The 24,311-nt window shown below is 44.8% G+C and overlaps 1 protein-coding gene and 1 pseudogene across 1 annotated transcript in view; both read left to right on the top strand.

Moving 5' to 3' along the window:
- LOC122939476 overlaps positions 1-24,311 on the top strand; it is a 284,892-nt pseudogene that overhangs the window by 183,060 nt on the left and 77,521 nt on the right.
- Positions 1-24,311, top strand: part of TTC21A (tetratricopeptide repeat domain 21A) — a 108,789-nt gene that overhangs the window by 12,781 nt on the left and 71,697 nt on the right. The window contains exons 4-9 of the mRNA XM_044293310.1: positions 2,243-2,409; positions 10,969-11,085; positions 15,360-15,517; positions 15,714-15,798; positions 18,904-19,002; positions 21,743-21,935. Coding sequence (XP_044149245.1) covers positions 2,243-2,409; positions 10,969-11,085; positions 15,360-15,517; positions 15,714-15,798; positions 18,904-19,002; positions 21,743-21,935 — 819 coding nt within the window. The remainder of the gene's footprint in view (positions 1-2,242; positions 2,410-10,968; positions 11,086-15,359; positions 15,518-15,713; positions 15,799-18,903; positions 19,003-21,742; positions 21,936-24,311) is intronic.

Genomic DNA, 24,311 nt, shown 5'->3' with positions numbered 1-24,311 from the left:
TATCCCGAATGGTGAAGACCATAAAAAATAACGACAAGCAAAATGCCAGAATTGCAGCTTTTTGCTTATTTGCCACCAAAAAAGTGATATTAAAGTGTTACCTACCCCAAAATGTATCAATGAAAACGACAAGTCGTCCTGCAAAAATCAAGCCCACACACAGCTCTGTAGAAAGGAAAAAAAAAAAATGGGTCTGGGGATGCAGTTTCTTCTTTTTTTAAAAAAAAAGGGGGTTTTATTGTGCATTTATTGTGTTATTTATGCCGCAAAATGAACGCCGCAAAATTTATAATGGAAAAACTCAGTGGCAGTTTTGCTGTTTGCCCCATCTCACTCCCAGAAAAAGTTAATGAAAGTTAATCAGTAAGTTATGTGCACCCTAAAATGGCACCATTAAAAACTACAAGTTTTCCCACAAAAAACAAGCCCCCATACGGCTACATAGACGAAAAAGTTATAGCTCTTGGAAGGCGACAATGAAACTGAAAAAAATTGCCTGGTTATTTAGGCCCAAAACAGGCTTGTCACTAATGGGTTAATACAAGGCACACTGTATTGTGAATGTCCATATTGCTTCCTTTGCCGGCAGGATTCATTCTTTCATCACATCATACACTACAGAGACAATGGCTGAAATCCAGGAGCGGTGGTCATGCTTGCACACTATATGAAAGAGCGCCGGCCTCTCTGGTGACCAGGACTGCACATAGACACGCATGCGCAGCAGCTCCCATACAGTGGTGGTTGTGACCCCTGGAAATGAGCAGTGTATTATTATTGTGACAACATGCTATCTATTTCAATATAAATTTGCAAGGATTTATGTCAAAATACCTCCATTACTATATCCCTCTTCTCCCATGGGATGCTACTACTTCCTAGATGTGTTCTGTAACAGTGGGCAGGACGCGCATCATGAGCGTGATACCGCGCTCCCACACTGCTGAACACCTCTGCCACCGAGCACGTCGTGGAATTACAATGGGAGCTGAAGGGCAGTAACCCGGATCAGCCATTACACAAATAACAGAGCTGGGCTTCCCGATCTGTTAGTTCCTGGCACCGCCGGCTGCTGTGATTAGCTTTGATGGATCCCATTACTGATCTGATGTTGATGACCTATCCTAAGGATCGGTCATTAATATCTATAACCTAGAAGATCCCTGTTAGCAGATTTCACAGTACAAACGCAATACATCTCTTAGACCTGATAATATTGGTATACTTATTTTTAAAAATCCATTTCAGGATGATCATAAAATCCTTTTTTTGATATAAAAAGGAGCATTTTACAAGTCTAGCTAGAGACTAACAGCCGATACGTCCAAGTGCATCCAGGAGCTAAGCTCAATCTCCATCCACATAACCGGACCGACAAGCTCCCTTCAATGTACCTCCTCCGCTGCGGCCGTAATATCACAGCATAAGCTGCAGTCTTCCTGCTTCTGCAATGTTAGAGCCCATCTTCCAGCAGTAGTGCAAACCCAGGGAGTTGGTAACTTGTATTAGGCCTCATGCACACGACCAAATGTATTTTACAGTCCGCAAAAAACGGATCCGTAAAAAAAACTGAAGATGTCCGTGTGCATTTTTGCTGAACTTTCGAAATGAATGGTTCCGTATACGGTCCACAAAAAAAAAAAATGGAACGGACACGGAAAGACAATACGTTTGTGTGCATGAGGCCTTAAGCAGAGTGAGCAGCAACATGGGAGGAGATACACTGAAGGAGCTTCTCAGTCAAGCTGGGTCCAAAGAAATTGAGTTTAGCTCCTGAATAGACTGGACTCATCGCTCTCTCACGCTCTACCTGGAATCGTCCAATGTTTGCTCTTATATCTGGTGAGGTACGGTCTAAAAGACCTGCTTAATAATATATGCAGTTTGCATGATGAAAGCTGTTGACAGATCCACTTTGAAGGCGTTGTCCGGGCTTTTAATATCGAGGACCTAGCCTCAGGATAGCTCGTCAATAGCAGATCAATAGTAAAAAATTGGTAGGCACTCCACTTTGAACCAGGGGTGCTCAACGGTAAGGATGCTTTTAGCAATATCAGATCGGCGGGGGTGCTCTGCTACTGCTTTGCCACTGATCGGCGGGGGTGTTGGACCCTCGCCGATCTGATATTGATGACCTATCCTGAGGACAGATCATCAATATTAAAAGCCCGGACAACCCCTTCTTAAAAGTATAATGAAACTTCCTAAATTCAGTGTCTTCTTAATGTTGTATTTCTTACAGACCGAGATGCTGTTTCTGAGCTAGAGGCAAAATTAAAAGAAACCCGTAGATCGGCAGGACCTAAAGCGTTGTACCATGCAGGCTTACTTCTGTGGCTGCTGGGGAGAAGTGACAAGGCCCAGGAATACATCGACCGAATGCTGAAAATATCCAATAGGTCTGGTGAGGTAAGTGGCCGGCTGCCCTGTTCAGTCTGGATTCAGTAGGGGCAGGTTTTATAACCGCCACCGCAATAGCAACATAAACACATGAATGTCCTATGTAAATACGCATGGGTTTCTGCGGTGATGGTTTTGTATTCATATGTGAACACGATATGGGCTTCTTGATTTCCAGTTCTTAATATCTTGCGCACCCCAGAGCTTACTGCAAGTTTTTTGATCGAAACCAAATTGTGATGTCACAGCAGCATATCCGTCTAAAATCCAGTGTGATGTCACAGTAGGCTGACTAAAAGCCGCTATGATGTCACAGCAGCCTAAGTGACGAAACCCTCTGTGATGTCAGCAGCCTGTGTGCCTGGAATCCACTTGTGAGGTCACAGTTGCTTACCTACCTGAAACCATCTTGTGATATCACAGCAGCGTACCTGACTGAAAGAGATTTGTGATGTCACAGCTGCTTGAATGACAGGAACACAGCTGTGATGTCACAGCAGCTTAGCTTCCTGAAACACACTTGTGATGTCATAGTAGCCTACCTGTCTAAAATCCACTTGTAATGTCACAGTAGTTGGTGACACGTTCAACTATTTGTGATGTCATGCTGGTTAAAACTATTTAACTGACTAAACCTCATGTGTAAAGTCACAGTAGCTTTTTTCACTGAGTTGTGATGTCACTGCAGTTACCTAGTGGAGACCCACGTGTGATGTCACAACATTCTACCTGCCTGGAATCCACTCGTGAGGTCACAGCAGCTTAGGGTACTTTCACATTAGCGTTTTTCTTTTCCGGCATAGGGGCTCAAATCCGGGAAAGAACTGATCAGGCATATCCCCATGCATTCTGAATGGAGAATAATCTATTCAGGATGCATCAGGATGTCTTCAGTTCAGTCATTTTGACTGATCAGGCAAAAGAGAAAACCGTAGCATGCTACGGTTTTATCTCCGGCGAAAAAAACTGAAGACTTGCCTGAATACCCATAGGAATGTATTAGTGCCGGATCCGTCCTTCCGGTCTGCGCATGCGCAGACCGGTAAAAATGTTAAAAAAGACGGATACAAGAAGGATCCGTCTGTCCACATGACAAGCGGAGAGACGGATCCGTTCTTGCAATGCATTTGTGAGACGGATCCGCATCCGGATGCGTCTCACAAATGCTTTCAGTCACATCCAGATTGGCGGATAGTTCCGACAACGGAACTGCCTGCCGGATCACACTGCCGCAAGTGAGAAAATAGCCTTATCTGACTGAAATAGATTAGGGATGTCACAACAGCTTTACCTGTGGATGAAACAGCTTGAGAAGAGCAGGAAAAAACAGCGCGCTGCATCGGGAACTCCATTTAAAATATTCTTATTATTAAAAATAAATAAACAGAAACATAAAATTCATTATAAGCTACTCGTTTCAGCGGCGGTCCGTAGCTGATGTGGAATTTTATGTTTCTATTTTTTCAGTTTTAATTAGAGTTCTCGATGCAGAACGCTGTTTTTTTCCTGCTCTTCCCTAGCTGCTTCTTCCACGTGTTTCCTCCAGCGCCCGCTGGGATCAGCCATTACACAAATAACAGAGCTGAGCTTCAGTTCCTGGCACCGCCGTCTGCTGCTGCGAATGGCTTTGATAAGCGCAGCAGTCTGGTGATCCTGCTGAGGGACTTCGCTTCTAACTAGCGCAGTGCCTAATCTGCACAACACTATTGGTAAGGTATACTTACCTGTGAATCTGTGACTTGTCTTGCGCTCCCCCGAGATATCACACTAAGGAGCGCTCCCCCGAGATATCACACTAAGGAGCGCTCCCCCGGGATATCACACTAAGGAGCGCTCCCCCGGGATATCACACTAAGGAGCGCTCCCCCGAGATATCACACTAAGGAGCGCTCCCCCGAGATATCACACTAAGGGGCGCTCCCCCGAGATATCACACTAAGGAGCGCTCCCCCGAGATATCACACTAAGGAGCGCTCCCCCGGGATATCACACTAAGGAGCGCTCCCCCGAGATATCACACTAAGGAGCGCTCCCCCGGGATATCACACTAATGAGCGCTCCCCCGGGATATCACACTAAGGAGCGTTCCCCGGGATATCACACTAAGGAGCGCTCCCCCGAGATATCACACTAAGGAGCGCTTCCCCGGGATATCACACTAAGGAGCGCTCCCCCGGGATATCACACTAAGGAGCGCTCCCCCGGGATATCACACTAATGAGCGCTCCCCCGGGATATCACACTAATGAGCGCTCCCCCGGGATATCACACTAAGGAGCGTTCCCCCGGGATATCACACTAATGAGCGCTCCCCCGGGATATCACACTAAGGAGCGCTCCCCCGAGATATCACACTAAGGAGCGCTCCCCCGGGATATCACACTAAGGAGCGCTCCCCCGGGATATCACACTAAGGAGCGCTCCCCCGAGATATCACACTAAGGAGCGCTCCCCCGAGATATCACACTAAGGAGCGCTCCCCCGAGATATCACACTAAGGAGCGCTCCCCCGAGATATCACACTAAGGAGCGCTCCCCCGGGATATCACACTAAGGAGCGCTCCCCCGGGATATCACACTAAGGAGCGCTCCCCCGAGATATCACACTAAGGAGCGCTCCCCCGGGATATCACACTAAGGAGCGCTCCCCCGGGATATCACACTAAGGAGCGCTCCCCCGAGATATCACACTAAGGAGCGCTCCCCCGATATATCACACTAAGGAGCGCTCCCCCGAGATATCACACTAAGGAGCGCTCCCCCGGGATATCACACTAAGGAGCGCTCCACCGAGATATCACACTAAGGAGCGCTCCCCCGAGATATCACACTAAGGAGCGCTCCCCCGAGATATCACACTAAGGAGCGCTCCCCCGGGATATCACACTAAGGAGCGCTCCCCCGAGATATCACACTAAGGAGCGCTCCCCCGATATATCACACTAAGGAGCGCTCCCCCGAGATATCACACTAAGGAGCGCTCCCCCGAGATATCACACTAAGGAGCGCTCCCCCGAGATATCACACTAAGGAGCGCTCCCCCGAGATATCACACTAAGGAGCGCTCCCCCGGGATATCACACTAAGGAGCGCTCCCCCGAGATATCACACTAAGGAGCGCACCCCCGGGATATCACACTAAGGAGCGCTCCCCCGGGATATCACACTAAGGAGCGCTCCCCCGAGATATCACACTAAGGAGAGCTCCCCCGGGATATCACACTAATGAGCGCTCCCCCGGGATATCACACTAAGGAGCGTTCCCCGGGATATCACACTAAGGAGCGCTCCCCCGAGATATCACACTAATGAGCGCTCCCCCGGGATATCACACTAAGGAGCGCTCCCCCGGGATATCACACTAAGGAGCGCTCCCCCGGGATATCACACTAATGAGCGCTCCCCCGGGATATCACACTAAGGAGCGTTCCCCGGGATATCACACTAATGAGCGCTCCCCCGGGATATCACACTAAGGAGCGCTCCCCCGGGATATCACACTAAGGAGCGCTCCCCCGGGATATCACACTAAGGAGCGCTCCCCCGAGATATCACACTAAGGAGCGCTCCCCCGAGATATCACACTAAGGAGCGCTCCCCCGAGATATCACACTAAGGAGCGCTCCCCCGAGATATCACACTAAGGAGCGCTCCCCCGGGATATCACACTAAGGAGCGCTCCCCCGGGATGTCACACTAAGGAGCGCTCCCCCGAGATATCACACTAAGGAGCGCTCCCCCGATATATCACACTAAGGAGCGCTCCCCCGAGATATCACACTAAGGAGCGCTCCCCCGGGATATCACACTAAGGAGCGCTCCCCCGAGATATCACACTAAGGAGCGCTCCCCCGAGATATCACACTAAGGAGCGCTCCCCCGAGATATCACACTAAGGAGCGCTCCCCCGAGATATCACACTAAGGAGCGCTCCCCCGAGATATCACACTAAGGAGCGCTCCCCCGAGATATCACACTAAGGAGCGCTCCCCCGAGATATCACACTAAGGAGCGCTCCCCCGAGATATCACACTAAGGAGCGCTCCCCCGAGATATCACACTAAGGAGCGCTCCCCCGGGATATCACACTAATGAGCGCTCCCCCGGGATATCACACTAAGGAGCGTTCCCCGGGATATCACACTAAGGAGCGCTCCCCCGAGATATCACACTAAGGAGCGCTCCCCCGGGATATCACACTAAGGAGCGCTCCCCCGGGATATCACACTAAGGAGCGCTCCCCCGGGATATCACACTAATGAGCGCTCCCCCGGGATACCACACTAAGGAGCGTTCCCCGGGATATCACACTAATGAGCGCTCCCCCGGGATATCACACTAAGGAGCGCTCCCCCGGGATATCACACTAAGGAGCGCCCCCCCCCCCCCCCCCCCGGGATATCACACTAAGGAGCGCTCCCACTTGTCTTTTCTTTTACAACAGCGTACCTGACAGAAACACTTTTGTGATGTAACAGCAGCTCAGCTTCCAGAAATCCACTTGTGATGTCATAGCGGCTGACGTGATGGACATACATTCGTCACAGCTTATTATATGTCTAAAATCCACTTGTGATTTGACAGCAGTTTACTTACAGTTTCATCTATTTGTGATGTCACTGCAGCTTATTTCACCCAGACAGTTGTGATGTCACTGCAGTTACCTGACGGAAACCCAACTGTGATGTCACAGCAGACTGCCTGACAGAGACTCAGTTGTGATGTCACCTTAACATATTTAACAGAAAGTTGTGATGTCACAGCAGAGTTCCTGACAGGCATTTGTGATGTCACTGTAGCTTATCTAAAGGCAACTACTAACAAGGGACCCTATGCATGACCACCTGATTCACGGCTCTCCAGAAAGTAGATGCTTATATGTGATCCAATAGGAAGAAGGGAACTCTAATATTTTTGAGCCCTCTTGCCTACGAAGCCCTGTGTGTATTTGCACAGGTTGCATATATGGTACGTCCGTCCCTGGGTGGGGGTTGGTCTGGTGTGTGTTGGAAGCAAAGTGCTTTCTTTTTCCTATTCCTGGAATCCAGTAAATGAATCCCATGGGTTAATCGTGTTCCATCCGTATGTGTTTTGCGGATCCACGGATCCGCAAAACACAGACACCGGCAATGTGCGCTCTGCATTTTGTGGACCGCACATCGCCGGCACTATAATAGAATATGCCTAATCTTGTCCGCAATTGTGGACAAGAATAGGTCATGTTCTATTTTTTTCGGGAACGGAATTGCGGACCCCGAAGTGCGGATCCGCATTTCCGGATCAGGACAGCACATCGTGTGGCCCTATAAAAATGAATGGGTCCCCAATTCCATTCCGCAATATGCGTAACAGAATTGCGGACGTGTGAATGGAGCCTTAAGAAGTAGTTTGTCAGGTACAGTACATCTGTATAAATGGCTCACTTATTGGCAGGAGTCCATGTTCCCAGAGGTCACGTGTCAGACTTTATTACAGCAGCTAAGAAGTGCTTTTCAGGGAAATCTTTAAGCTGAACGTGTGCAACCCATGAATTCCACTGGTTGTCTGTATTTAAAGGGGTTTTCCGGATCTTGATATTGATGACCTACCTCAGGATAGGTTATCAATATCAGATAGGTGAGGGTCTGGCACCACCACCAATAAGTTGATTTTGGCAGCCTTTAGCATCAGAAACAAACCAGGGGATGAATGCAGAAAGCTCTATCCACAATCAAATCGCTGTGCTGACGTTCTGCCTCTCATCTCCTGTTCAGGTGAATGTTTGCTGAGCTGCAAGATGCCGACATGGCCACCACACAGCCGATGGAGCCTTGTGCTTCTGGCTCCGTCTACTGTTTCATTTCCAGCACCTGCTGATTGGTGGGGGGTGGCAGGTGTCGGACCCCAACCGATCTGATATCTATGATCTATCCTCAGGATAGACCATCAATATTGAGAGACTGGAAAACTCATTTAAGACCACAATATTCTGTCAGCTGCAGATCTGAGATAATGTACCGCACTGGCCCATAAGACATACCTAGGTTTTAGAGGAGGAAAATAAGAAAAAAATCTCAGACCTCAGCTCAGACTCGTAATGTTACTCAGACCTCAGAACAGACCCCCAGTGTTAAAGGGAACCTGTCATCGGGATTTTGTGTATAGAGCTGAGGACACGGGTTGCTAGATGGCCGCTAGCACATCCGCAATACCCAGTCCCCATAACTCTGTGTGCTTGAGGCTACTTTCACACTAGCGTTCGATCGGATCCGTTCTGAACGGATCCGATCATAATAATGCAGACGGAGGCTCCGTTCAGAACGGATCCGTCTGCATTATTTTTAGCATATAACAGCTAAGTGTGAAAATAGCCTTGTACGGATCCGTCCAGACTTTCAATGTAAAGTCAATTGGGGACGGATCCGCCTGAAGATTGAGCCATATTGTGGCATCTTCAAACGGATCCGTCCCCATTGACTTACATTGTAAGTCTGGGCGGATCCGCACGGATCCGCACGCCTCCGCACGGCCAGGCGGACACCCGAACGCTGCAAGCAGCGTTCAGCTGTCCGCCTGGCCGTGCGGAGGCGAGCGGAGCGGAGGCTGAACGCCGCCAGACTGATGCAGTCTGAGCGGATCCGCTCCATTCAGACTGCATCAGGGCTGGACGGCTGCGTTCGGGTCCGCTCGTGAGCTCCTTCAAACGGAGCTCACGAGCGGACCGACGAACGCTAGTGTGAAAGTAGCCTTAATTGTGTAAAAAAAAACAGATTTGATACATATGCAAATTAACCTGAGATGAGTCCTGTCCCTGACTCATCTCACCTACAGGACTCATTTCAGGTTAATTTGCATATGTATCAAATCGGATTTTTTACACAATAAAAGCACACAGAGCTATGGGGACTGGGTATTGCGGAAGTGCTAGCGGCCATCTAGTAACCCATGTCCTCAGCTCTATTCACAAAATCCCGGTGACAGGTTCCCTTTAATAAGTCCCCCAATCAGACCTCCATGTGAATGACCATCAATCAGACTGCAGATCACGCCTTAATAAGTCCCCCAATCAGACCTCAGATCAGACCTCTATGTGAATGACCCCCAATCAGACCTCCATAAATCCCCCAATCAGACCTCAGATTAGACTTCCAGTTGAATGACCCCCAATCAGACCTCCATAAGTCCCCCAATCAGACCTCCATGTGAATGATCCCCAATCAGACCTCCATAAGTCCCCCAAATCAGACCTCAGATTAGACCTCTATGGGAATGACCCCCAATCAGACCTCTGTAAATCCCCCAATCAGACCTCAGATAAGACCTCCAGTTGAATGACCCCCAATCAGACCTCCATAAGTCCCCCAATCAGACCTCCATGTGAATGACCTCCAATCAGACCTCCACAAGTCCCCCAATCAAACCTCCATGTGAATGATCCCCAATCAGACCTCCATAAGTCCCCTTATCAGACCTCAGATCAGACCTCCATGTGAATGAACCCAATGCTCAGATCAGATTACAAAAAAAAAAAATCAGCTTACCTCTCCTGCTCCAGACGCCACCGCCGCTCCTCGCATCCAGCGCGCTTCCTCTTCCTGCGCTAGGCTGTGACCCGATGTGCACAGCCTGAGGTCACAGAGCACTGACGTCCTCACACTGTGCGCAGTCACAGCACAGCGAGCAGCCAAGGACCAGGAAGCAGTGAGTACAGAGCCTGGGGAGCATTCACCGCTTCCTGGTCGTCCTGCACTAATGAGCGCTTCCATAATGGGAGCGCTCATTAGTATTCGCCCCATAAGACCCACTGACATTTTCCCCCCACTTTGGGGGGGAACAAAGTGTGTCTTGTAGGGCAAAAAATACGGTAGGTCATTTATTATAAACCTGTTTATAAGTTCAGGAAAGCCGCCTGTTTAATGTCTGGTGAGCTGTAAAAACAAGTGTCGATTGGTAAGCGAAATAGTAGAAAATGATCTGATAAGCGGTTGCCCAAGATGTAGACATGTCTGTCTAAGAACACAAATAGACCCATATTTGCCATTATAATTATCTACCCCCAGTACTCACCACTACCCCCCCCCCCCTCCTCCCCATCAGGTTTGTCTAAGGATTATGGTCTTGAATCTCAGAATCTCAGATGACCCTTTAACGTTAAAAAAAATTTGAAGGAAGGTTTCATGTCAAAAGTCATCATCCCGTCTTCCTTCTGATATCGATGCTCACCTGCTCCATATCAGGTCATATGTAATACGTGCACGGAAGAACCACACTGGCGCTGCGTCCGGTCAGAGCAGAACTTACCTTTATTATGACGTTACATTACAAGCATACCCTTAGCTGAGGGTCATACATGGAGTCCTCCAATTGGACCATATTACAAGGGCGTATATCTGCATACTCTCCTACGATGGAAGCAACCTTAAAACATATCCATCTATGGTATGGGCATAAGCCTTAGTTTCTTTGTTCTAAAATGCCATGCAGCAGGGCGCGGTCCCAGAGGTAAAGCAGGATATGGCAGCCATCTTGATTGAATGATATCCATTTCCGCTAACACTTCCAGCATGTCTGATACCTGCTTTCTTCCAGGGCTTGGTCTTGAAAGGATGGCTGAATTTAACTCCTGGGGTGTCTGTTGCAAAGTGTCTTAAATATTTTGACGAAGGGACTCAAGACAAGAAGGATTTATTTGGAATTATTGGAAAGGTACGTAGTCATTTTCTGATCTGTTGTTTTAAAGGGGCTGTCCAGCTTTTACTAAGTGATGGCCTTCGTGCACTTAACTACTCATTTACATATAGATACAAATTTACTCCAGATCTCTAAGTTATGCCTCTATCACACTACCGGTTTTGGTTTCCCTTTTGCGGGCCGTGTTTTGCGTTCTATATACGGTCCGTATACGAAACCATTCATTTCAATGGTTCCGCAAAAAAACCTGAATGTACTTCGTATGCATTCCGTTTTTCCGTTCCGTTGAAAGATAGAACATGTCCTATTATTGCCCGCAAATCACGTTCCGTGGCTCCATTCAAGTCAATGGGTCCGCAAAAAAAAAAAAAACACATATGGAAATGCATCTGTATGTCTTCCGTTTTTGCGGAACCATCTATTGAAAATGTTATGCCCAGCCCAATTTTTTCGATGTAATTACTGTATACTGTATATGCCATACGGAACAACGGAACGGAAACGGAAACACAACGAAACAAGAAAATGGAACAACAGATCCGTGAAAAACGGACCGCAAAACACTGAAACAGCCATACGGTAGTGTGAAAGAGGCCTGAAAGGTATTCAAGTGGAAATTCAAAATGGCTAATTCGCCATTTAATCTTCCCTTCAACTCCTCCCACAAAATTAAATAAAAAGGGTACAAAAGTCATACACAGCCCAAAATGATATCACTGAAAAGTACAGATCAAACAGACCCCAAAAATGAGCCCTCACACAGCTCCACAAAGATAAACGTAAAAATGCTATGGAGTCAGGATATGGCGATAAAAAGAGGAAAAAAAACTTTTTTTCTTGAGTTAGATTTTTTATTTTTTTTTGTATTAAAATACAAGAAAAACTATATAAATGTGGTATCACTGTCATTTTAGTGACCCAGAGAATGAAGAGCACTGGTCAGTTTTACCATTTAGGAAATACTGTAAAAACTAAACCCATTTTACAAACTAGACCCCACAAACAATTTAACTAGGGGTATAGTGGCCATTTTGACCCTATGTGTGTTTTATAGAGTTTATTAGAATATGATATTTTTTTCTGATAATATGTTGTTTTAGATCAACACTTAGGCCTCTTTCACACGAGCATGGCGGATTGGCTCCGGATGCGTTCAGGGTGCATTCAGTAAAACTCGCACCATTTTGCAAGCAAGTTCAGTCAATTTTGTCTGCAATTGCGTCCAGTTGTTCCGTTTTTTCCACGCGGGTGCAATGCGTTTTGATGCGTTTTTCACATGCGTGATAAAAAATGGAAGGTTTACAAACAGCATCTCTTAGTAACCATCAGTGAAAAACGCATTGCACCCACACTTGCTTGCGGATGCAATGCATTTTTCATTGAAGCCCCATTCACTTCTATGGGGCCAGGGCTGTGTGAAAAACTCAGAATATAGAACATGCTGTGTTTCTCACGCAACGCAGAAATGATGCATGAAAAAAACGCTTATGTACACAGACCCATTGAAATTAATGTGTCACGCATTGCATCCGCGCGGAAAACTCGCTCGTGTGAAAGGGGCCTTATTCATTTTCACAACTTCACAAGGTTTCATTGAAAAAAAATAAAAAATAAAAATTGTGACATCATTTTTCCTGAGCGTGGCAATAGCAACAGCCGGATGAGGACAGGCAGAGCTCAGCAGGGAAGGAGCGCTACTTACCGGTAGCTTTTGGAACATGGAATTTCTTGCATTGATTTTTAAAGGTCCATGACTGAGCTGTGTGAGGGACAAAGTGTAGATTTTTATTGGTACCAATCTGGGGTAGATATGACTAGATATGACTCTGTATTTTATTTTAATTTTTTTTAAGTGAGAAGGCCAAAGACATTTCATATATGTTTTTTTTTTATGGGTTCACTGTGTTATATAAAAAAATTAATTTTATTTGGGCTGATACGATTACAACAATACCAAATTTATATTGCATTTTTATGTATTATTACTTTAGTGCTATAAAATCACTTACAAATATTCAAAATAATAAATATTAACTTTTTAATCACTTTATTTAATTTTTAGGGAGATGGGAAGAACCAAAAATATTCTGTCAGTCTTTTATAAATAAAATAACATTTTTATTCTGCAGGTTATTATGATTATGATGATGCCAAAATTATACAGTTTTTATGTTTAAAGTGTAACTGTCATTCTTTTTTTTATTTTTGTAATGTATCGGGGCGGTGATACAATTTTTGTAATATACTTTATTTACTGAAATTGTACATTTGTAATAGATAAATTGCTCTAAAGTGGCCCATTTTGAGCCTTAGCAACGCTCCTCTGTCTTAACTGTGAACATTTTTCAACACTGTGTTATGTAAACAGAAGACATAGGAGCGTTGCTAAGGCTCAAAATGGGCCACTTTAGAGCAATTTATCTATTACAAATGTACAATTTCAGTAAATAAAGTATATTACAAAAATGGTCAGTATCACTGCCCCTCCACATTACATAAATATAAAATAAGAATGTCAGTTACACTTTAAATACTTTTGCATCATAAAATTACTTTTTTATTCAAGATTTGTGATACCAGATTTATGTAGTTTTTGTAACGTCGTACTACTTTGGCATCATAAAATTACTTATTTATTGCATTTTATTTCTTGTGTTGCCATATTCTAACACCCATAGCACTTATTTTTCTGCTGAGGCAGCTGTATGAGGGCTTTTCTTTTGCAGGACTTACTGTATCTTTTATTGGTACCATTTTGGGGTACATCTGACTTTTTGATCTTGTAGGGATCGTGTACTTGGGGTCAGCAATGACAGACTCTCAGGCTTCAAGGGTAATAAGACCTAATAGTGGTTTATTTTTCATCCGGCACAACACAATACAGGGCATCCTAGTTAACCGTCACTTGGGTAAAGCCACAGCACGTAATGCAAAACACATAAACACCCATCCCTCTGGACATTGCCTATATAGAGAACATGTCTCTCACCTTATGGGTTCGTTTTATCTCACCCAGCTGAGGACTCTCGGTGATATACTGTATACACCTCTTCAAGCATTTTTTTACACATCTTGTTACAATTGCCTTTTATTCAGTTTTTTAGGACGCAAGGTGGCGAAAGACATCAATTCCAGCATATCGCTTTGGGACTTAAACTTACGGTCTTCTAATAACTGTTAAATATGGGACAATACTTCTGTATTGTAATGTCTTTTACCTATCAATATAAGGGTACTTTCACACTTGTGGCAGAGGATTCCGGCAGGCAATTCCGTCGCCGGAACTGCCTGCCGGATCTGGAAATCCGGACGCAAACGGATGCATTTGTCAGACGGATCCGGATGCGGATCCGTCTGACAAATGCATTGCAATACCGGATCCGTCTTTCCGGTTGTCATCCAGAAAAACAGATCCGGTATTTATGTTTTTCACATTTTTAAAGGTCTGCGTATGCGCAGACCGCAAAACCGGATCCATTTTTCCAGAACACTTGGGGCCATTTCAATGCAAAATAATGCTGGAGCCAGCATTCCAGCAAGTGTTCAGGATTTTTGGCCGGAGAGAAAGCTGCAGCAAGCTGCGGTATTTTCTCCGGCCAAAGAACGTAAGAGGGACTGAACTGATGCATCCTGAACGGATTGCTCTCCATTCAGAATGCATTAGGATAAAACTGATCAGTTTTTTTTTCCGGTATTGAGCCCCTGTGACGGAATTCAATATCGGAAAATAAAAACGCCAGTGTGAAAGTACCCTTACACTGCCAATTTGCCTATTAGACCCTGACTCTGGCAGGGTCTAACCAGCTGTTTCATGTTGCAACTCAGGAACACCACCGTTAAGGCCTGGTATAGTGGCCATAGCAAATGAAGGACTGTGTGTGAGACCACCTCTATGACGTTCTACTAAAATGAGGACATCATTCAGTATTCTAGTAGGTAGAATCACATCCCTTCCCTCCAAAGTGCATAACAGGGAAGACAGCACTTGCTGGTTCAGAGTGGCTGAGAAGGATCATGAGGAGCCATAGACAGTGCGCCGTCTTCGGGTTACCTCTCGAAATTTACTAGGAAATTAGAAATTAGAAAACTTGACACGCTTTGGTAATTATCTAATTTGTTATCTTTTACAGAGATCTTGGCATTTTTTTGTCTTGGGCTGACGACCATTTTTGTAAAAGTGACAACAGGAAGTGCAGCCATCTTGGTTGTTACCTTTGAATTTGCTCTTCAGGGTGAACTGTTCTTCTAGTATCGTGTATGACGATATTGCTTTGTGCTTTTGTCTGCAGGCAGAATGTCTGATGATGCAGAAGAATTATTCCGGGGCACTAGATGTGATTAACCAGACGATTGTTAGTTTTCCTAAATTCACAGCAGCACTTACTTTAAAGATGAAATATGTTCTAGCCATGCAGGACTGGGATCAAAGCCTGGAAATCGCCCAGCGGTAAGAGCAACATCATCATCTTATCAGTTTTCGCTAATGACGTAGATGTGAAATAGGAAAAGCTAATCTCACCGACGGCAAAGCTGGGTCTATTGTGGGATTGAAGTCAGTAATTCACTTTTTAAATGCCATATCTGAAGTAAGTGATTGTGTAGACAATGCCTTCCATTCTTCTTTTTATTGTATATTCTTGTAGACTCCTAACCATACAGATGAATAACATTGACGCTCTTCAGATGATGGCCATTTATTGTCTCACAAGAGAAGGAAATGTAGCCAAGGTTAGTTTTATCCATTGCTCTCTTCAATCACAATTATATTTAAAGGGGTTGTCCCATCTGGACATTTATGGCAAATCGATAGGAGATGCCATAAATGTCCGATAGGTGCGGGTCCCACCTATTTTCATAGCAGTAAAGGGTTAGAGCCTCCTATTCACAACAGGGCCCGGTATTGAGATAGGAGCAGGTTCCAGAGGTAGAAGCTACAACGAGCGGACATTTACTGGTATCGATATGCCATAACTGTGGAAATGGGACAACCTCTTTAACTACTTCTTCAAACGGAATGTGTCACCCATATATTTATTACTAATTAAAATCTGATAATGTAATATATTCTTTGTTCTTGCCTGAGCTGCTGTTGGCAACATTCATAGATATGTTTTACAGCAGACCATAGGAACCAGTAGTCTAGAGATAACTCATAGACGTCTATGAGTGTTGTGCGCATGGAGGAGGAAAAGGTGAAATGTAGCTGTCACCTTTTGTGAATAGTGGATCCAATGTTATCTAGGTGTAAGCGAAATGCTTCATTGTAATCCTGTCTGTGATGATAATGAGATGACTCCTAAGAAGGCTCAGTGTGTAAACTGTAAGATTTCAGGATTTATTTTTAATATAAATAATGATGTATTAAAAGAGCTGTCCGACGTAAGTCAATCCTGAATGGCAGGCAGTAACATACTGTTCTTGCACATGTACTGTAACCTGAGACCGGTGGGTGGCTGCAGCGTTTTCATGATCAAGAATGGGTTCCTGTTACTTCTGATCCAGCGGGTTCACTGGGAGTTGCAGCGCTGGAATAGAGTTGTTTTAAAAGTTGAGGGACACTCCTGCCTGTCAGTCATGCTTCACTTATGTCGGACTACCCCATTACATAAAAAATAACCAAGACACATTCCCTTTAACTCCTACATACATATATGGTGGACATCCAAGGTTTAAAAATGGCGCACACTCAGAAGCTGAGTGGGTGATGTAGCCGCCAAGTGCCTGCTGTTTTACACAGTAGAAGGATGGATCCAATGTCCGTAATCGGTGATTACTGCGATCACAGACATTTAACTCCTCAGATGCCATGGTTAATTGTGACTATGGCATCTGAGCGGTGAAACTCTGAAAGTGCCTGGATGGCTCCCCCACCCCGACATCGAGGGAGCCGTTCATTTACATGGTGCTTCAGCCTCAGCCCTCTGAAGTATCCGACACCTGTCACAGGGCTTCATAGGGACAGGGCTTCATAGGGACATAATGAATCTCCTATAGGCTGCAGTAGTAATTCACTGCAGTCTATGGAAGACATAATCAGACAATCACATGTTCAAGTCCCCTAAGGGGACCTAAAAAAAAAAAAGTATAAAAAAAGTTTTAAAAAAAAATATAAAAAATAAAATAAAAATTCTAATCTCATTTACCTTTCCCCATATTAACAATAAATAAACATTGGAGTGTCCCAAAATGCCTGAACTATCAACATATAAATGTATTTATCCCCTACGGTGAATGCTGTAACATAGTCGATTCGTTGTTTTTCTTTGTTGCATCATCTCCCAAAAAACTGGATAAAAAGTGATCAAAAGGTCATACAAACTCCAAGAGTTAATTGTATAAATAAAAACTACAGATCGCCCTGCATAAAATAAGCCTTCAAACAGTCTGTAGACAGAATGTGACGATGCAAAGAAAAAGAAGTTTTTTTTCAAGCATTAAAATACAAGAAAAACTATATAAATGTGGTCTTGTTGTAACCAGACTCACCCAAAGAATGAAGGGCATGGGTCAGTTTTACCCCATAGGGAACACCATAAAAGCAAAACCCATAAAACTTTGGCGGAATTGGGGTTATTTCCAATTCCACCACATTTAGAATTTTTCTCCAGCTTCCGATTACATTGTAAGCAGTATAAAATGGTGCCATTAGAGTATAGCTATATCGTTATAAAGTATGACTTGTCCCCAAAAAATCAAGCCCCCATACATCTATGTGAACGGACAAATGTTATGGCTTCAGGAAGCCAGGAAGTATGAAACAAAAATCCAAAATGTCCCGGTCCTTAACGTGTTAAAGGGATCTTCTCCTGAAGCTGGGCCCTCTTTAAAATGAGACAGGGGTTGTCATCCTGAGATGAACCCTGTAAATGCCAGTGAAAAAGATTGTTGATTGGCCGGATTGGCCATAGACCTTACAGGAAAATTTCCCGGTGCTTAAGTGTGGTATATGGTTCTGGTGGGACGGTATTTTGCACTACGGTATTGCTGACCCTGCCTACTTTTGTTGTTGCACCTTCTGTCAGTTTGGACCCACCTACAACATGAGGCTACTTTTTTTATTTATTTTTTCACTTTAAGTTCCCAGTCTGCCCCAGAACTAACAAAAAGCAGCACCTTACATCCCTCACCCCTACATTCAAGATTACGGTAATAAATCCATTCTTTAGAATTGAAGGGTTTGGGTTTTAGGTCATATATTGCTCTTTGAGCATCCCACCAGGGCCAAGAGAAGCCATGCTACAGTTTGAGGCGATTACTAAGAGATGGGCTAGTGTAAGAAGGAACATCTCTATTCCTCATCCTACCTAGAGTTAAGGTCCCTTTACATGGGACAACACAGCAGGAGATTGTCGGGGAGGAAGCGTTCCTTCGTGGCAATTGCCTGCTCGTCAGCGGAGGAGACCAATCTGGGGAGGAATGATCACTAATGCCATCGCTCGTCCCCATACTGACTCGTTGTTTGCTGGCGGCAGAGGCTGTTTACACACCACGATCTGCTGCTGGCAAAGGATCATTTTTGTGACTGCACAAATGATCTATTACCCAATGAAAGGGCATTTTGCTCATTCGTTGGGTAATCGGCGGCATGTTTACACCGCTAGATAATCTCTAATCAGCGTTTTTATGAACGCTTGGTGGCGATTATCTGCGGGATGCTCGGCTCTTTAGCAGCTGCTGTATACTAGCTCTCAGAGCATTTCTTTTACTAATGGCCTTTCCAGTTACAGGATAAAAGTGTAATGGGCATAAGGAAGGGTTGGTTTTCATGAGACGCCCCCTTTAGTACAAAGTCACTCTTCTGTTATGAATCCTAATCTGTTTGTCACCTTGTAGGCACTTAACCATGTGAAAGAATTGATCAGCGCTCTCGAGACATTGGAGCCTCGGAATCCAGCGCTTCATTTCCAGAAGCTCTTTGTAATATGCAATTTGGTAAGAATTCTTCTTCCTTGTGGTGGAGTAGTTGTATCCGGTGAGAACACATGGATGTAGGCATGCTGTTTTTCTCAAGTGGACCTTGTGGATAATTCTAAATAAGGGACCCTTGAAGTGGAGTGGATCTGTTAAAGGGGGTTATCCTATGATTTATGTAAAAAATGAAAATCCGATATCATATAGTACAGGGCAATTTCCCAGCCCTGTACCTCACAGGGATCCAGAGATCTCCCTGTTCATTGCTCTAATTGCTCTGCTAGATGGATTTGAAGCTGACATCTTGCACTTTTTCTGGGAGCATGTCCTTTCTGCTGCAACTGGTGGCAGTTGAAGGATGGAATTGAGTGTGTGCTTCCATTTCAGTGAGCAGGACAGAGAAATCAGTAAAAGAGCAAACAGTAGGTGGCGCTGTACAGATAGAGTTCAATGAATAACGCTATACTACATTTTTAATTACAAGCAATTACAACAGTATTCAGATCAGGATGCTGGTTAGAAAAATGTTGAATATTTTTCATGGGGCAACACCTTTAAGTGATTGTATTTAGTGATAATCCTTTATATTTTATTATCACTTTTTTTAATTTATTATTTATTGCCTGTTGCTTATATAGTACCGACATATCCAGCAGCCCTGTACAGAGATTGTCATCACTCATATTAGCCCTTGACTCAGTGGGGCTCACAAGAACATCTCAATATGTTTTTGGATTATGGAAAGAAACTGAAAAACTCTGAGGAAATGCACAAGAACACATAGAAAGCATACCAGCTCAATGCAGATGTTGTCCTTGGCCGCATCAAACTGAGGACTCCAATGCTGCAAGCCCCACTATCCCACCATATCCAGCTTCCACCATACATATAATAATTCGGCCAAGGGGGGCAGCTCCCCGTGGTTATTGTGTAGTGTGGCACAGGCGAGCTGCAGGTATAAATGGCGCAGACATAATTCACGTGCAGACAACTTCACTGTTAGACATTGCAGGACAACAATACGGGATGCACAATAGACCTCTTTATTCAAGAGGTACAGCTCTGAAACACTACTAACTATAATCCTTCACCAATACAGGTATTGTGCCTAGAGCCAGAGCCTCCATAGGACCTGCCAGTTGTAAGTCTAGGGTCTACCTCGCAGCTTCCTGATTTAACGTCCACAAGGAATATCCGTGGCATCTGACTGTAAGACTGAGCACTGAAGCACCTGCACCCTCCTGATCTTGGCTGCACCCTCCTGATCTTGGCTGCACCCTCCTGATCTTGGCTGCACCCTCCTGATCTTGGCTGCACCCTCCTGATCTTGGCTGCACACCCCCTGATCTTGGCTGCACACCCCCTGATCTTGGCTGCACACCCCCTGATCTTGGCTGCACACCCCCTGATCTTGGCTGCACCCCCCTGATCTTGGCTGCACCCCCCTGATCTTGGCTGCACCCCCCTGATCTTGGCTGCACCCTCCTGATCTTGGCTGCACCCTCCTGATCTTGGCTGCACACCCCTGATCTTGGCTGCACCCTCCTGATCTTGGCTGCACCCTCCTGATCTTGGCTGCACCCCCCTGATCTTGGCTGCACCCTCCTGATCTTGGCTGCACCCCCGTGATCTTGGCTGCACCCCCGTGATCTTGGCTTCACCCTCCTGATCTGCAGCAGAGAGAGAATTACCAGACACTATAGCTTGACAATATCATAGGACACATCCACTGCTGAAAGCATATGCTCAACTACACTTTGGCAAGAAGCACCGTCCCATATTTAAAATTAGTCCGAGGTTCACTTGAGGAAAACGGCATGCCTATATCTATGTGTTCTCACCAATCATGGCTTCTGACCATAGTTTTGCAAAATCAGGAAGCATGTATATATAAATGGATGACAACAGTTTCACCATACTTAGAGGTGGTCTCTCCTCGCCTTAAATTTATACAGCCTTCGTAAGCTCAATGGCTGGGTGGTCAGACAACACAAAAAACAAAGTTAGGCCAACACCTCTAAACAATATGTAATAAAGTACAAGAGCACACCACCATGGCTGACGTTCAAAAGCAACCAAACTCTATATGTAACAGCACCTGCTCCATCCGAAAAGACACATGAAACACTGGAATCATGAATTATACTAAATTGCTTTACTGCTATACTTACTATGCATGAAAATCTAAAGCTCTTTGCGCGCACTTTTGATGAAAATTGCGTCGGACCCATCTACCAACTGTGGCTTCTGCAGATGGGAACCTACACTCTCAGACTTGCCTCTACGGGGCCTAGGCCTACAATATTCAGGGCAGTATAGAATCTATCTATACTATGCTTGTTTTAAAAGCCTTGGACAGATGAGCAGGAGTGCACGGTCCAGCCATTCCTCCAAATGTACTATGCAAAAAGCAAAGACCAGCCTCTCCAATAAAGTACAGGAGCGCGCTACCATGGCTGACATGCAAAAGTAAACTCTATATGTAACAGCACCTGCTCCGTGCCCAAAGACGCATGAAACACTGGAAAAAGGGTTACCGGTAATCTGAATTGCATTACTGCTATACATGAAAATCAGAAACTCTTTTCACAAGTTGTGTCGGGCAAGCTGGAGGAGTAGAAACCATTAGTAGGATCACTAGTTATCTCTACTAATACAGTTCTTTACGCTGGATTTTGGGGATAAGTAATCTCATATTTTGGTTAAAATAGAAAGTTGTATCACAGCTGTCATTTTTCATTTTCCTTAATGTTCTTTTTAGTGTGGAAGAAACAAGTCAATCCTACAAGAAATCTTTGGCTTCTGTGAGCGCACGTACAGGATTTCTCCAGAGGAGGCAGAACTTGCTACAGAACTGGGCAATCAGCTCCTGTATCAAGGCAATGTGGCTAAAGCTGCCAGCTGGTATTCAGCCGCCATGAACCTAGATGGGAATCACCTGGAAGCTCTCATAGGTCCTTAGATAACATTTCTTGCATTTCAACTTTAAAGTAATTGTACAGATTTGAATGCTATCTTGTTTAAGGTTTTACATTCTATTTTTAATATATATACAGTACAGACCAAAAGTTTGGACACACCTTCTCATTCAAAGAGTTTTCTTTATTTTCATGACTATGAAAATTGTAGATTCACACTGGAGGAATCAAAACTATGAATTAACACATGTGGAATTATATACATAACAAAAAAGTGTGAAACAACTGAAAATATGTCATATTCTAGGTTCTTCAAAGTAGCCACCTTTTGCTTTGATTACTGCTTTGCACACTCTTGGCATTCTCTTGATGAGCTTTAAGAGGTAGTCACCTGAAATGTTCTTCACTTCACAGGTGTGCCCTGTCAGGTTTAATAAGTGGGATTTCTTGCCTTATAAATGGGGTTGGGACCATCAGTTGCGTTGTGGAGTAGTCAGGTGGATACACAGCTGATAGTCCTACTGAATAGACTGTTAGAATTTGTATTATGGCAAGAAAAAAGCAGCTAAGTAAAGAAAAACGAGTGGCCATCATTACTTTAAGAAATGAAGGTCAGTCAGTCTGAAAAATTGGGAAAACTTTGAAAGTGTCCCCAAGTGCAGTCACAAAAACCATCAAGCGCTACAAAGAAACTGGCTCACATGCGGACCGCCCCAGGAAAGGAAGACCAAGAGTCACCTCTGCTGCAGAGGATAAGTTCATCCGAGTCACCAGCCTCAGAAATCGCAGGTTAACAGCAGCTCAGATTAGAGACCAGGTCAATGCCACACACAGTTCTAGCAGCAGACACATCTCTAGAACAACTGTTAAGAGGAGACTGTGTGAATCAGGCCTTCATGGTAGAATATCTGCTAGGAAACCACTGCTAAGGACAGGCAACAAGCAGAAGAGACTTGTTTGGGCTAAAGAACACAATGAATGGACATTATACCAGTGGAAATCTGTGCTTTGGTCTGATGAGTCCAAATTTGAGATCTTTGGTTCCAACCACCGTGTCTTTGTGCGACGCAGAAAAGGTGAACGGATGGACTCTACATGCCTGGTTCCCACCGTGAAGCATGGAGGAGGAGGTGTGATGGTGTGGAGGTGCTTTGCTGGTGACACTGTTGGGGATTTATTCAGAATTGAAGGCATACTGAACCAGCATGGCTACCACAGCATCTTGCAGCGGCATGCTATTCCATCCGGTTTGCGTTTAGTTGGACTATCATTTACTTTTCAACAGGACAATGACCCCAAACACACCTCCAGGCTGTGTAAGGGCTATTTGACCATAAAGGAGAGTGATGGGGTGCTGCGCCAGATGACCTGGCCTCCACAGTCACCGGACCTGAACCCAATCAAGATGGTTTGGGGTGAGCTGGACCACAGAGTGAAGGCAAAAGGGCCAACAAGTGCTAAGCATCTCTGGGAACTCCTTCACTGTTGGAAGACCATTTCAGGTGACTACCTCTTGAAGCTCATCAAGAGGATGCCAAGAGCGTGCAAAGCAGTAATCAAAGCAAAAGGTGGCTACTTTGAAGAACCTAGAATATGACATATTTTCAGTTGTTTCACACTTTTTTGTTATGTATATAATTCCACATGTGTTAATCCATAGTTTTGATGCCTTCAGTGTGAATCTACAATTTTCATAGTCATGAAAATAAAGAAAACTCTTTGAATGAGAAGGTGTGTCCAAACTTTTGGTCTGTACTGTAGATATATATATATATATATGGTATCCTTGCAAGCTTTAGAGCACATTTTTTACACAGAGCTCACACTCTTCTATATAGTCATAGAGTTAAAGTTTTTCTTTAAATGTTTTTCCGGGTTTTTTATATTGATGACCAATCCTCAGGATAGGTCATCAATATCAGATTGGAGGGGGTCTGACTCCCGAAGCGCCCCCGCACTCCATTGAACACCGTGGCCTCCCTGCAGTGTACCGAGCACAGCGTTGTCCATCGGATAGCGGCTGTGCTTGGTATTGCAGCTCAGCCCCGTTCACAAATGGGGCTGGTTGGCACCTAGGCCATGTGACCAATGAACATGGTGTCACTAGCCTCTTCAAATTGCTGTCTGCCCTGAGGACAGGCTATCAGAAACTCAGACAACCCCTTTAAAGGTGTTATCCAGGTTTTCAAAATGTATGGCCTATCCTTAGGCTAGGCCATCAATATTAGATTGGGGCAGTCCAGTTCTCGACCTCCCTTATCGGCGGTATAGAGGTATCGCAGTGCTTACGTGAGCATCTTCATTGTCTACATTTATTGCACAATGCCATGCTTCTCCTAGTGGCTGTATCTGGTATTGCATCTTGGTCCCATTCACTTGTAAACAATGAAGAGGCTGCAGTGCTTGCTTGTG

This window comes from Bufo gargarizans, chromosome 5 (assembly GCF_014858855.1).
Source record: "Bufo gargarizans isolate SCDJY-AF-19 chromosome 5, ASM1485885v1, whole genome shotgun sequence".
NCBI lineage: Eukaryota > Metazoa > Chordata > Amphibia > Anura > Bufonidae > Bufo > Bufo gargarizans.
Note: the sequence above shows the minus strand (reverse complement) of the source record. Positions and strands in the feature narration are given on the sequence as shown.